General features: G+C 39.6%; 1 protein-coding gene across 1 annotated transcript in view; it reads left to right on the forward strand.

Moving 5' to 3' along the window:
• Positions 1-12,290, forward strand: part of LOC137759766 (ELKS/Rab6-interacting/CAST family member 1-like) — a 137,516-nt gene that overhangs the window by 59,407 nt on the left and 65,819 nt on the right. The window contains 1 exon segment of the mRNA XM_068536383.1: positions 4,826-4,993. Coding sequence (XP_068392484.1) covers positions 4,826-4,993 — 168 coding nt within the window.

Here is a 12,290-nt window from a genome sequence, read left to right on the forward strand (position 1 = left end):
AGAAAATACGATGCTTGAGAATAGAATTCTGAGGACTTTTGATATACTGTGTGTGTGCTTGGCAAGCATATACATGACCATGTGCAGGAAGGTTCAGAAGTCTGAGGGTAGAATGGAGAAAACTGTTTAATACAGAAGTAAAGGTTTGTAAAAATAAACATGACTGGAAAAAAAAAGATGATGTGAGGCTGTATTTGAAATGATTGCTCAGGCTGGGAGAAAAACAAATAAAACCAGAATGGAGGTGAATAACAAAAAGTTAGGGATGATAGGTCAGAGGTTATACTATGGACAAAGAGTAGATTTAGTAGGCGTAGAAGAAAGGAAAGAACCGTGTTTCAGAAATAAGGCTTTCAGAGTTTGAAAGTTCTTAGGTGGACCTTTCCAGAATGTAATAAGGTTTACCCTGTATCATTAATTAAAGTAGAATAGAGGAAAATTCCAGGTGCAAGAGTGTTTATTGAGGGGGCAGTGGAACTTGTGCTGACGAATTATATAAATGGGACCTGAAAAGATGGCTTCCCCTATTTCTGGCTTGGTGAGACTGGTGGCATTGAAGTGGTTGAGAGAAATAGAGTTTAGCAGAGTGGAATGTTGTTTATTTACATGTTTTTCCTCTCCAGCGTGGTCCAACATAATTTCTAAGTACATGATGGCTTATCTATATCAGTCTCAAATGAGACTGGTCTCCTAGGAAATTTTCCACAATACTTATTGAGCAGTAAGTGCCACTAAACATACAGTACTGGTTCTCAGATACCTTATTGTTTTGATATAATATAGTTTCAGTATGTTATTGATGTAATAATATAGTTGTGATATAAGGTAATAATAATATTTCCTGATGTTTTGGTATTCTCTCTGTGAGTCATTACCCATATTACCTATTTTTTTAAAAAATTAGGTTTCTCATTGCAGTGGCTTCTCGTTGCAGAGCACGGGCTCTAGGCACACAGGCTTCAGTAGTTGTGGCACACGGGCTCAGTAGCTGTGGCTTGCGGGCTCTAGAGCGCAGGCTCAGTAGTTGTGGCGCACGGGCTTAGTTGCTCCGCGGCATGTGGGAATTTCCTGGACCAGGGCTCGAACCCGTGTCCCCTGCATTGGCAGGCGGATTCTTAACCACTGCGCCACCAGGGAAGTCCGACCTATTTTTTCTTTGTGGGTTATTCTACATTCAGACAGGGAAAATAATATAGGACAAGTTCAAGATTAAAGATGTTCTGTAGAAACATACTTGTTATCTTAGATGTGCACTGTCAGTGTGTAGCCACCAGCCACATGTGGCTATTGAGCACTTGAAACATGGCAAGTCCAAATTGAGATGTGACATAAGTGTCGATTACAATATGCATTGGGCTTTGAAGACTTAGTACAAAACAGAAACGTAAAATAGCTTGTTAATAGTTTTTTTATATAGACTACAGGTTTGAAATGACAATAATGTGTATATATATTAGATTAAATAAAATATATTATTAAAATTAATTTTACCTGTTCCTTTATCACTTTTTAATGTGGCTGCTAGAAAATTAAAAATTTCAGAAGTGGCTTGCATGTGTGACTCATGTTATATTTTTGTTGAACAGAAAGAAACCCACCTCCCTGTTTTTCTGTAATCAAATGTGTAACTATTTGCTGAATTATAAATCCTTAGTGGGAAAGCAAAAAAACAAAAGAATTTGGTGTGTGAGTATGTTTAATGAAATTTGCTGTGAATAGATTTTAAAAATAAGTACAAAATGCCAATGGCATTCTTCATAGAACTAGAATAATTCTAAAGTTTGTATGGAAACGCAAAAGACCCTAAATAGCCAAAACAGTCTTGAGAAAGAAGAACAAAGCTGGAGGTATCATGCTCCCTGATTTCAAACTATATTATAAAGCTACAGTATTCAAAACAGTGTGGTACTGGCACAAAAATGGATACATGGATCAATGGCACATAATAGAGAGCCCAGAAATGCATCCACATTTATATGGGCAATTAATCTATGACAAAGGGCCAAGAATATACAGTGGGGGAAAGACAGCTTCTTCAACAAACAGTGTTGGGAAAACTGGGCAGCTACATGAAAAATAATGAAACTGGACTGCTCTCTCACACCATGCACAAAAACAAGTTCAAAATGGATTAAAAGGACGTCCTTAGTGGCACAGTGGTTAAGAATCCTCCTGCCAATGCAGGGGACACAGGTTTGAGCCCTGGTCCAGGAAGATCCACATGCCACGGAGCAACTAAGCCTGTGTGCCACAACTACTGAGCCTGCGCTCTAGAGCCCGCGTGCCACAACTGCTGAAGCCCGTGTGCCTAGAGCACGTGCTCCACAACAAGAGAAGCTGCCACAATGAGAAGCCCGCGCACCACAACAAAGAGTAGCCCCCGCTCGCCGCAACTAGAGAAAGCCCGCGTGCAGCAACAAAGACCCAACGCAGTCAAAAATAAATAAATAAATTTAAGAAAATAACCAAAAAACCAAAATGGATTAAAGACTTAAATGTGAGACCTGAAACCATAAAACTTCTAGAAGAAAACATAGGCAGTACCCTCTTCAATATCGGTCTTAGTAATTTTTTTTGGATATGTCTCCTCAGGCAAGGGAAACAGGCAAAACTAAACAAGTGGGACCACATCAAACTACATAGTTTTTGCACAGCAAAGGAAACTATTAACAAAACAAAAAGACCACCTACTGAATTGGAGAAGATATTTGCAGATAATGTATTCAATAAGGGGTCCAAAATATACAAAGAACTCATACAATTCAACATCAAAAAAAAAAAAACTTGATTAAAAAATGGGCAGAGGATCTGAGTAGACATTTTTCCAAAGAAGACATACAGATGGCCACCAGGCACGTGAAAAGATGCTCAACATCACTAATCATCAGGGAAATGCAAATCAAAACTACAATGAGATATCACCTCACACCTGTCAGAGTGGCTATTATCCAAAAGCCAGCAAATAACAAGTGCTGGTGAGTCTGTGGTCTGTGGAGAAGAGGGAATCCTTGTGCACTGTTGGTAGGAATGTAAGTTGGTGCAGCCACTATGGAAAACAGTATGGAGATTCCTCAAAAAATTAAAAGTAGAACTGCTGTATGATCCAGCAGTTCACTCTGGGGTATTTATCTGAAGAAAACAAAAACACTAATTATAAGAGATACATACACCCCTATGTTCATTACAGCATTAATGAACCAAGATATGGAAGCAAGCTAAGTGTCCATCAGTGGATGAATGGATAAAGAAGATGTTGTCTGTGTATGTGTATATTATTATTCAGCCATGAGAAAGAAGGAAATCCTACTGTTTGTGACAACATGGATGGGCCTTGAGGACATTATGCTAATAAGTGAAGTAAGCCAGACAGAGAAAGCCAAATACTGTGTGATTTCGTGTCTATGTGGGATCTTAAAAAGCCAATGAACAAACATAGCAAACTGAAACAGAATTATAGATACAGAGAACAAACAGGTAGTTGCCAGAGGAGAGGAGGATGGGGAGAGGAAAGAAATAGGTGAGGGAGATTAAGAGGGACAAACTTCCAGTTACAAAAATAAATGAGTCAAGGGGATGAAATGTACAGTGTGGGGAATACAGTCAGTAACTATGGAATATTATTGTGTGGTGACGTATTGTAATAGACTTTTTGAAATGTATAGTAAAATCAACTTACACTGCTGTGTTTCAGGAAGTAACATAGGGCTGTAGGTCAGTTATACTTGAAAAACAAACAGAACAAGAGACCAGATATGTGGTTACCAGAGGTGAGGAATCAGGGGAGGGGAGATTGGATGAAGACAGTCAAAAGGTACAAACGTCCAGATATCAGGTAAGTAAGTACTGGGGTGCGGTGCACAACAGGATAAAGATAATCAGCACGGCTGTGTGTTGTATGTGAAAGTCATTAAGGGAGAAAATCCTAAGAGTTCTCGTCATGAGGAAAAGGTTGTTTTCTATTTCTTTAATTTTGTATCTGTATGAGACAATGGATGTTCATAAAACTTACTGTGATAATCACTTCATGACACATGGAAGTCAAATAATTATGCTGTACACTTTAAACTTACACAGTGCCGTATGTCAGTTGTATCTCAAAACTGGAAGAAACCATAAGTACTTATATTAGATTTCTAATTATTTTAAAGTTATATCTAATGGATGGTATGAAACTTTGGTGATAAAGGTACCTGGATACCAAGCTTTAGCTGACTAGTCTTGAGATCTGAAAGTAGACCTTGCTTTGCCTTACAGATCTCTAAGTGCATTATGGGATTGTCAGCTGCAGCTAGATTGTATTCTCTGATACAGCAAGTGTCATGTTTGGTGACGCTTACGGTTTTCTTTCTACTTTTAGATTTTCGAAAGCAGTGTAGCATCACTTGGGAACTTGTTAGAAATATTGATTCTTGAGCCCCAACCCTGCCAAATTAGAAACTGGTGGCTTGGCCTGGCATTCTGTTTAAATCCTCCAAATGATTCTAAATTTGAGAAACATAATAGATTATACCACTTTTATAGAAGTAGCAAAGCTCAACTCAACCCCTTTATATAAATTCTCCAGTTTTGTCCCCTTTATTCAGATCTGTTTATTTTGATTACACCGTAATTTAACGGATGTAAATGTTATTTTATCATGGAAGTGCTCACAAAATTTTAGGGTTTCATTTCTAAATAGTCACAGTTGTATTTAGAGTGGTATTTTATTTGATTCTAATGAAAGTTTACTCTAAAAGTATCATTTAGGCAACTGTACACATCTATTTGGAAGGAATTACGTTCCTTTCTTTTCAGTTAATCATTTGTAAAAATGTTATATTCTTAGGTGGATGCTCTGCGGTTGCGTTTGGAAGAGAAGGAAACCATGCTGAATAAGAAGGCAAAACAAATCCAGGACATGGCTGAGGAGAAGGGGACACAAGCTGGAGAGATCCATGACCTCAAGGACATGCTGGATGTGAAGGAGCGGAAAGTTAATGTCCTTCAGAAGAAGGTGAGGTGCAGGTGTTCTGAGCCCAGGGTCCCGCATCAGACCCACGTCCTCATTCCTACCACTGAGTTGTACCTAAGTGCTATCAGAGTTTCTCTCTCATTCCTCTGTTTATATTTTTGCAGGTCGTAATTGAAACCATTGCTGCAGGAGGTAGATTGTGAAAACTGTTCTGTATATTCAGTTTTTAAACTTTCGAAGTAAACACTGTTTGGTATCTTCAGTAGTATTTTCCATGCTACTGTCTCTGAAAAGTGCCTTGTAAATTGCCAGAGTATTTGCATTGGCATTCTTCTACCTCTCCTAATCTTCTGTCTTGTATGGCAACTGTAGGGCCATGAATTAGTGTAGTACGTGGGCCGGGATTCTTGCAAGACTGCAATTTTGAATAGAAACACATGCTACTATAATGACATCTAATCTACATATGTCAAGGAAAGGAAGACTTTCTTTCCTATTTTACCTTAATCATAACTGGAAAGAGGCTAACACTGTAATAAATAAGGGAAGTACTAATAATTGTCTTCCCCTCCCCCTTTTAGCTAAATTAAAGGGTACCTTTGAGATAATAGTTACAGTAGACACTGGTATTTATTGTTCTTCTCCACCGAGGGGATAGATCAGAAATATTTGACATTGTCCCAGTTTATTTTTAACCTCTAACAATAGCCCAGGAATAAAACTCTCTTCACTAAACCTCAAATTCAGCTTTTCTTTTGTGTACAGAGGACCATGTTCAATATTTGTCCTCTGTTAATTTGGTTTTCATTTGCTTTCAATGAGTAGACATAAAAATTTGATCACTCTAGATGGGTGACTGTAGTATCTTGTTAGTGGATGCTACTTTGCTTTACATTTTTATACATATGTTCTTCTCACCTTACCCCCAACTGCTCACTTCCCCTTACCCGTTTCTTGTATACGCTTCCAGGCACAGTTTACACATACACAGGCAAATACGTATTCTCTTTTTTTCTGTTTACCTCTTTCTGTGTTCTTCCATAAACATTTTATGCATAATCCATATAAAGCAAAAATGTTTCTCTAAACACAAATGTTACCATTCCTTTATTTCCCTTTCCTTTCCTTTCCTTTTTTCCCATTAATATATTTTGAAACTTCTTCCGGGGCTTCTTCATTGTTACCAACAGCACCTGTGTGGATGTGCTACGGTTTATTACAAGGTTTCCACTGATGGACAGTCTGCTTAAAGTTTCTGCTGTTATGTAAAATGATGCTGCATTTTAAAAATGTGCATATTTAGTTTATTCATATGTGAAGTATATTTCTAGGTAAATTACTTAAAGTGGAATTGCTGGGTGAAAGGATATGCATTTGTAATGTTGGTGGATTTTGCCAAGTCACAAGTACATTGGTTAGAACCCAAAGGTTGTTTCAAACTAATGCACGTCTTATTTTTAACTAGATAAACATTAAAAAAAGTTTTTAATAACTGTGAACAGGGGTTTGAAGTTAGAAATAATGCCTCATTATCCTGGAATAATCATAGTTTGTAAAAATAGAGTGGCAGCACTTATGTTAGCCACTTTATATCTGTAATCTTGTTTAATCCTTGCAACTTTTTGGTAGTGGATTTTAGATCTTGATTGCTCTGTTATAATCAGTGCCTAAATTTTTAGGCCATGACACATAATAAGAAATATATGTTACATTCATCTGTGTCAACGTATAGTATACATGCTTAGAGGTACAGCTACAACAAAATTTTCACAAAATATACTCTGAACTATCTTCTCCCATTTCTTAAAGGAAATAGAAAAATGTTAGTCCCAATCCATTAAGTTATTTCAGTACTCACTAATAAAACACTTTTATACCTTGGTATCCATTCTCCCATGCTCCCCTTTCCCGCCCCCAAAACAAAAACAAGCCCCAAACCAACAAAGTCCGAGACATATTACATAATAAGGGAGGTTCAAATTTGTACAAATTTGTTTAGCTAAAAAAGTGGTAGCTTCAGGTTTTGTCACAAGGTTGGACTTATTCCAAAATGCAGCTTTTCCCATGACAACAACTTTCCTGTTGGGAGAATTAGTAGTATGTGTTCAAGCTTTTTGACACTACAGGACATCATACAAATATGACATGTATTATGCTTTGTCTAGTCTCTTTGCCTTTCGCCGTGGAGGGCCAGTGGAGTAGGCTCTAGAGGGCCGGTAATTGTGCTCTTTTTAGTACACTAGCTGCCTCACTAATTTGTCATGTTATAGACTTTGATTTGTCTTAAAACAGTTATCAAATAGGTAGCACAGGTACTTTCAAAACTGGTTTAGATTATTATTGCTTCTTTTAAGATAATGCCTCTATACCTGTCATTTTCAGTGCTTAGAGCCTTCAGTGCTTTCTGCCTACTTATTTTGTTGTAGAAGTTGCTGTACTAACATCATTAGACTCAACGTTCGTGATGTGTTTCCTGGACCATTGTTTGCTGATAAAATAGAAATAGCTTTAATTTTTGGATCCACATAAAATAAACCAGAAAACACAGTAAGTTTAGAGGCAGTTAAAGGTTCTCAAGAGAGCTATAGTTATTTTTATTATGACTTTCCTTTCTTGAGGTGCAAACATCCCCTTGCTCCAGGATTCTATGAGCAAGCTTGATTTTCAGGTGGTTGACAGAGGGGAGCTGGCTGAGTGCGAGACTGGGGGTTGAGGGAGTAGAGTGAACTCTGATGAGCTGGGCTGTGGTGATATGGTGGCTTCCGGAGGCCGTGTGAAAGGTGATGAGCCGCACGGACAGGATGTAGAAGGCACCATCTGTGGAGTAGATCATGTAGGAGATCAGGGAGAAGAGCGACAGGATGGAGATGAAATGGCCCAGACAGTGGTGACTGTGGAGGCCGCATATCTGGCGTTTATTGTACTACAGGATGTTGGTGATGGCCAGTACACGTCCACAGCAGTGATGCAGAGATGCACAGAGCACGTGATTCCAGAAGACAGCCAGATGTCACATAGGATTTGGCCAAAGTTCCAGGTGTGGGTGATGGTATATGTGATGCGGATGGCTATGACCAAGATGAAAGCCAAGAGATTGGTCTTGGCCAGGGAGCCAGTGAGATAGTTGGCTGGCGTGTGGAGCTTCCTGGTAAGGAAGACGGTGAGAAGCACAAAGGCTTTGGTGAAGACTTTGGTCCATGTGATGATGGAAAGGACCTCAGCAAGAGAGATCTTGAGTTCCTGGAAGGTCCCAGATCCCAAGCCTCTGGGGTTTCTGCAGCATTCAGGATCTGTTAGAGGCCCCCAGGAAGAGGCCTTCTGCCGACGGGTTTGGAGGGGGCATTCTAGGTGGCTCTCTCCGTACTCATAGCTCCTTCTTCCACAGTTGTCTTCCCCACAGAACAAGGGCGTCCTTCCATTTCACACTGGAGGGCGACATTTATCACATGAATAGACACAGTGAAAAGACCCCAGGTCTTACTTGTATTAAGAACACAGAGGTGACTCAGCTGTAATCAAAGATTGTTCTAACTCAGACGAATCCCAAGGTTTCTCACTCTTCTGGAACTCTGGTAGACACATGCTGAATTTGTTAGATAATCATCAGGTTACCCACCAGTGTGGACAGAGCTCTGCAGGTCTTGCTTTTGGCCTTTGGGCTCTTTCCAAAGGCTTGAGGCTCTTACTGTTTGGTGATGTATTCAGAATTTCCCCCACTCTTTTCTATTTTGAGAAGATTCTGGATTTCAGGTTGTCTCCTGGGAACTTTTAAAGCTAGAGCACCAGCCGATTAAGAGAAGCAGTTCAGTCAACAGCCCACAGTTTTCCCAGATTAATCTTGACACATAATGAGGTACTTGTTTTGGTTCCTTTTCCACTGATCATCTCTGAGCCGGGAGAGAGAAATGTTCCAGTTCCCAAGACTTGGAGAATGCGTGAGTGCGGAGAACACAAACAAATGGCTCGCTGTGAGCTCCCCAAGAGGAGCACGGGGTCAGCAGCCCCTCCCTGGCCACACGAGTGCTGTGTTTGCTGTGGTGCGGCCCTTCCCCCTTCCTCCTTGCTTGTCACCTGGTTTTGTCCCACCTTAACTACAACCCCCAGCCGAGCACCTTCCGCTGGGCTCTTCCCTTCCCTATGCCTTTGAGATACCCCCTATTGCTTTCTTGTTGTTGTTGTTAAATTAACAGACTTTATTTTTAGGGCATTTTCCCATTTACTCCCTGCCCACAGTTTCCCGTTATTAACATCTTGCATTGGTGTGGTACATGTGTTAAAATTGATGAACCGATATTGGTACATTATTATTAACTAAAGCCTGTAGCTTACAGTAGGTTTCACTCTTTGTCTTGTACAGTTCTGTGGGTTTTGCTGAATGTATAATGACATGAATCCACCATTACAGCGTCATACAGAGTATCTTCACTGCCATAAAGATTTCTGTGTTCTACCTATTCATCGCTCTCCCAGCTCGCTACCACGGATGTTTTTACTGTTTACAGTTTTGCCTTTTCCAGAATGTCATGTATTTGGAATCATACAGTATGCACCCTTTCCAGGACTTGTTTCTTTTACTTACTATATGCATTTAAAATTCCTCCATTTCATTTCATGGCTTAATAACTCACTTCTTTTTATCGCTGAATAATATTCTGCTGTCTGATGTACTATAGTTTGTTTATGTAATTACCTGCAGAAGGACATCTTGGTTGCTTCCAATTTTTATCAATTATGAATAAAGCTGCTATAAACATTCCCATACAGGTTTTTGTGTGGGCACAAGTTTTTAACTCATTTGGGTAAATACCTAGGAGCATGATGGCTGGATATATGGTTAGACTATGTTTAGCTTGTAGAAACTTCCCCTATATTGCTTTTTGTTTGTTCGTTTGTTTTTGACTGCGTCAGGTCTTAGTTGCAGCATATGGGATCTTTCGTTGCGGCGCACAAGCTTTTCGTTGCGGCGCGCGGGCTTCTCTCTAGTTGTGGCATGTGGGTTTTCTCTCCCTAGTTGTGGCGCATGGGCTCCAGAGCGCATGGGCTCTGTAGTTTGCAGCACACGGGCTCTCTAGTTGAGGCACGTGGGCTTAGTTGCCCCGTGGCATGTGGGATCTTATTCCCCCGACCAGGGATCGAACCCATGTCCCCTGCACTGGAAGGCGGATTCTTAACCAGTGGACCACCAGGGAAGTCCCTATATTGCTTTTTAATTGGGAACTTTGAAACACATGAGCTTTGCAAAACGTGTTATACACTTGAATATTCTTTTTTTTTCTTGGTCAATGTGTATTAATGTTTTGGCTTGCTGTAAATCCCTGGGTTATTCCCACTGTAGATTGTTGCTGTAACTTTGCTACTAACTTCTAGTGTGCCCACGATTATTTTTTTAATAGAAAAAATAATTCTTAAGTATACTTTGGGGGAGAGTGTTGTACAATCATTGTAAAAGTTTAGCCTCTGGGGCTTCCCTGGTGGCGCAGTGGTTGAGAATCTGCCTGCTAATGCAGGGGACACGGGTTCGAGCCCTGGTCTGGGAAGATCCCACATGCCACGGAGCAGCTGGGCCCGTGAGCCACAACTACTGAGCCTGCGCGTCTGGAGCCTGTGCCCCGCAACGGGAGGGGCCGCGATAGTGAAAGGCCCGCGCACCGCGATGAAGAGCGGTCCCCGCTTGCCACAACTAGAGAAAGCCCTCGCACGAACCGAAGACCCAACACAGCCAAAAAAAAAAAAAAAAAGTTTAGCCTCTGAAACTTTTTTTGTCTAATTTTTATGCATAATGTAGAATCACTAGTATATTTGAAATATATTTGTTTTGAAATATTGAGTAAATGTACTCAACTGTTTTAAAATCTAGATTTTAATGCACTAAGAAGGGGGTCAAAGGGTGCAAACTTGCAGTTATAAAATAATTAAGTCCTGGTGATGTTACGTATGGCATGGTGACTAAATATAGTTAACAGTACTGTACTGCATGTTTGAAAGTTGCTAAGAGAGTAGATCTTAGAAGTTCTCATCACAGGAAAAGAAATTTCATAACTATATATGGTAACAGATGTTAACTAGACTTACTTGTGGTGATATTTTGCAGTATAAACAAATACTGAATCATTATGTTGTACACCTGAAACTACACAGTGTTACATGTCAGTTATACCTCAATTAAAGAAAAGACACTAAGAAATGACAATGTGGATTAAAAAATTAGCTAGTTTTAAATTATGAAAGTAATATATATTCAAGGTAAAAAAAAATTCAAAAGTACAAAAACATATGAAATGAACTTATCTTTTCTCATCCTTTGACCCTCTCAGTGCAGCTCCTTAGAGATGTAACTTGTTAATAATTATTTGTATACTCTTCTATAAAATATCTATGCATATGCATATGTAGGCATACGTATGTTACACACCATTTTTAAAAAAAGACAAGTGGGATCATACTTTTTTATTCGTTTAAAAATAAACGTATTTTTGTGTCTTTTTATATGTAGCTTTATCTCATTGTTTTTAATGTCTGCTTGGTTTTCGGTGTCTTACTTGCACCATAATTAACTGATGTCCTATAGCTGTATAAGTAGATATTTATAGGGTTTTTTCTTGTTTATATATTTGTTAAAGTAGCATAACAATTAATGACAAAAACATACCTCATTCATGAATTGATATTGTATGCATCTAAAAAAACTGATGGATGCCCAGTTCTCTAAAAAGCTTGTGCCTTTATATATTAAGATGAGTTTCTGCACAGCTTCGTCAGACATTTGTTGCCAAACCTTTAAAAATTTCCAGTGACCTGGTAGATAATTTAAAAATACCTTTTCTTCCTTCCTTCCTCCCTCCCTCCCTCCTTCCCTTTCTTCCTCTCTCTCTGCGCCCCCATTTATTTATTTATTTGTTTGTTTGTTTGTTTATTTATTTATGGCTGCGTTGGGTCTTTGCTGCTGTGCGTGGGTTTTCTCTAGTTGCAGCGAGCAGGGGCTACTCTTCGTTGCGGTGCACAGGCTTCTCATTGCAGAGGCTTCTCTTGTTGCAGAGCACAGGCTCTAGGCGCACAGGCTCAGTAGTTGTGGCTCACGGGCTCTAGAGCGCAGGCTCAGTCGTTGTGGTACACAGGCTTAGTTGCTCCGCGGCATGTGGGATCTTCCCGGAACAGGGCTCGAACCCATGTCCCCTGCATTGGCAGGTGGATTCTTAACCACTGCGCCACCAGGGAAGTTCCAAAAATATCTACTTTCTTGCTTAATATTTATTTAAATTTGAGTGCATGTTGAGCATTTTTTCATAGGGTTTTCTTCGTTTTGAAGCTACATATTCATGTCGTTTCTACATTTTTCTGT

Source organism: Eschrichtius robustus, chromosome 2, assembly GCF_028021215.1.
Source record: "Eschrichtius robustus isolate mEscRob2 chromosome 2, mEscRob2.pri, whole genome shotgun sequence".
Taxonomy (NCBI): domain Eukaryota; kingdom Metazoa; phylum Chordata; class Mammalia; order Artiodactyla; family Eschrichtiidae; genus Eschrichtius; species Eschrichtius robustus.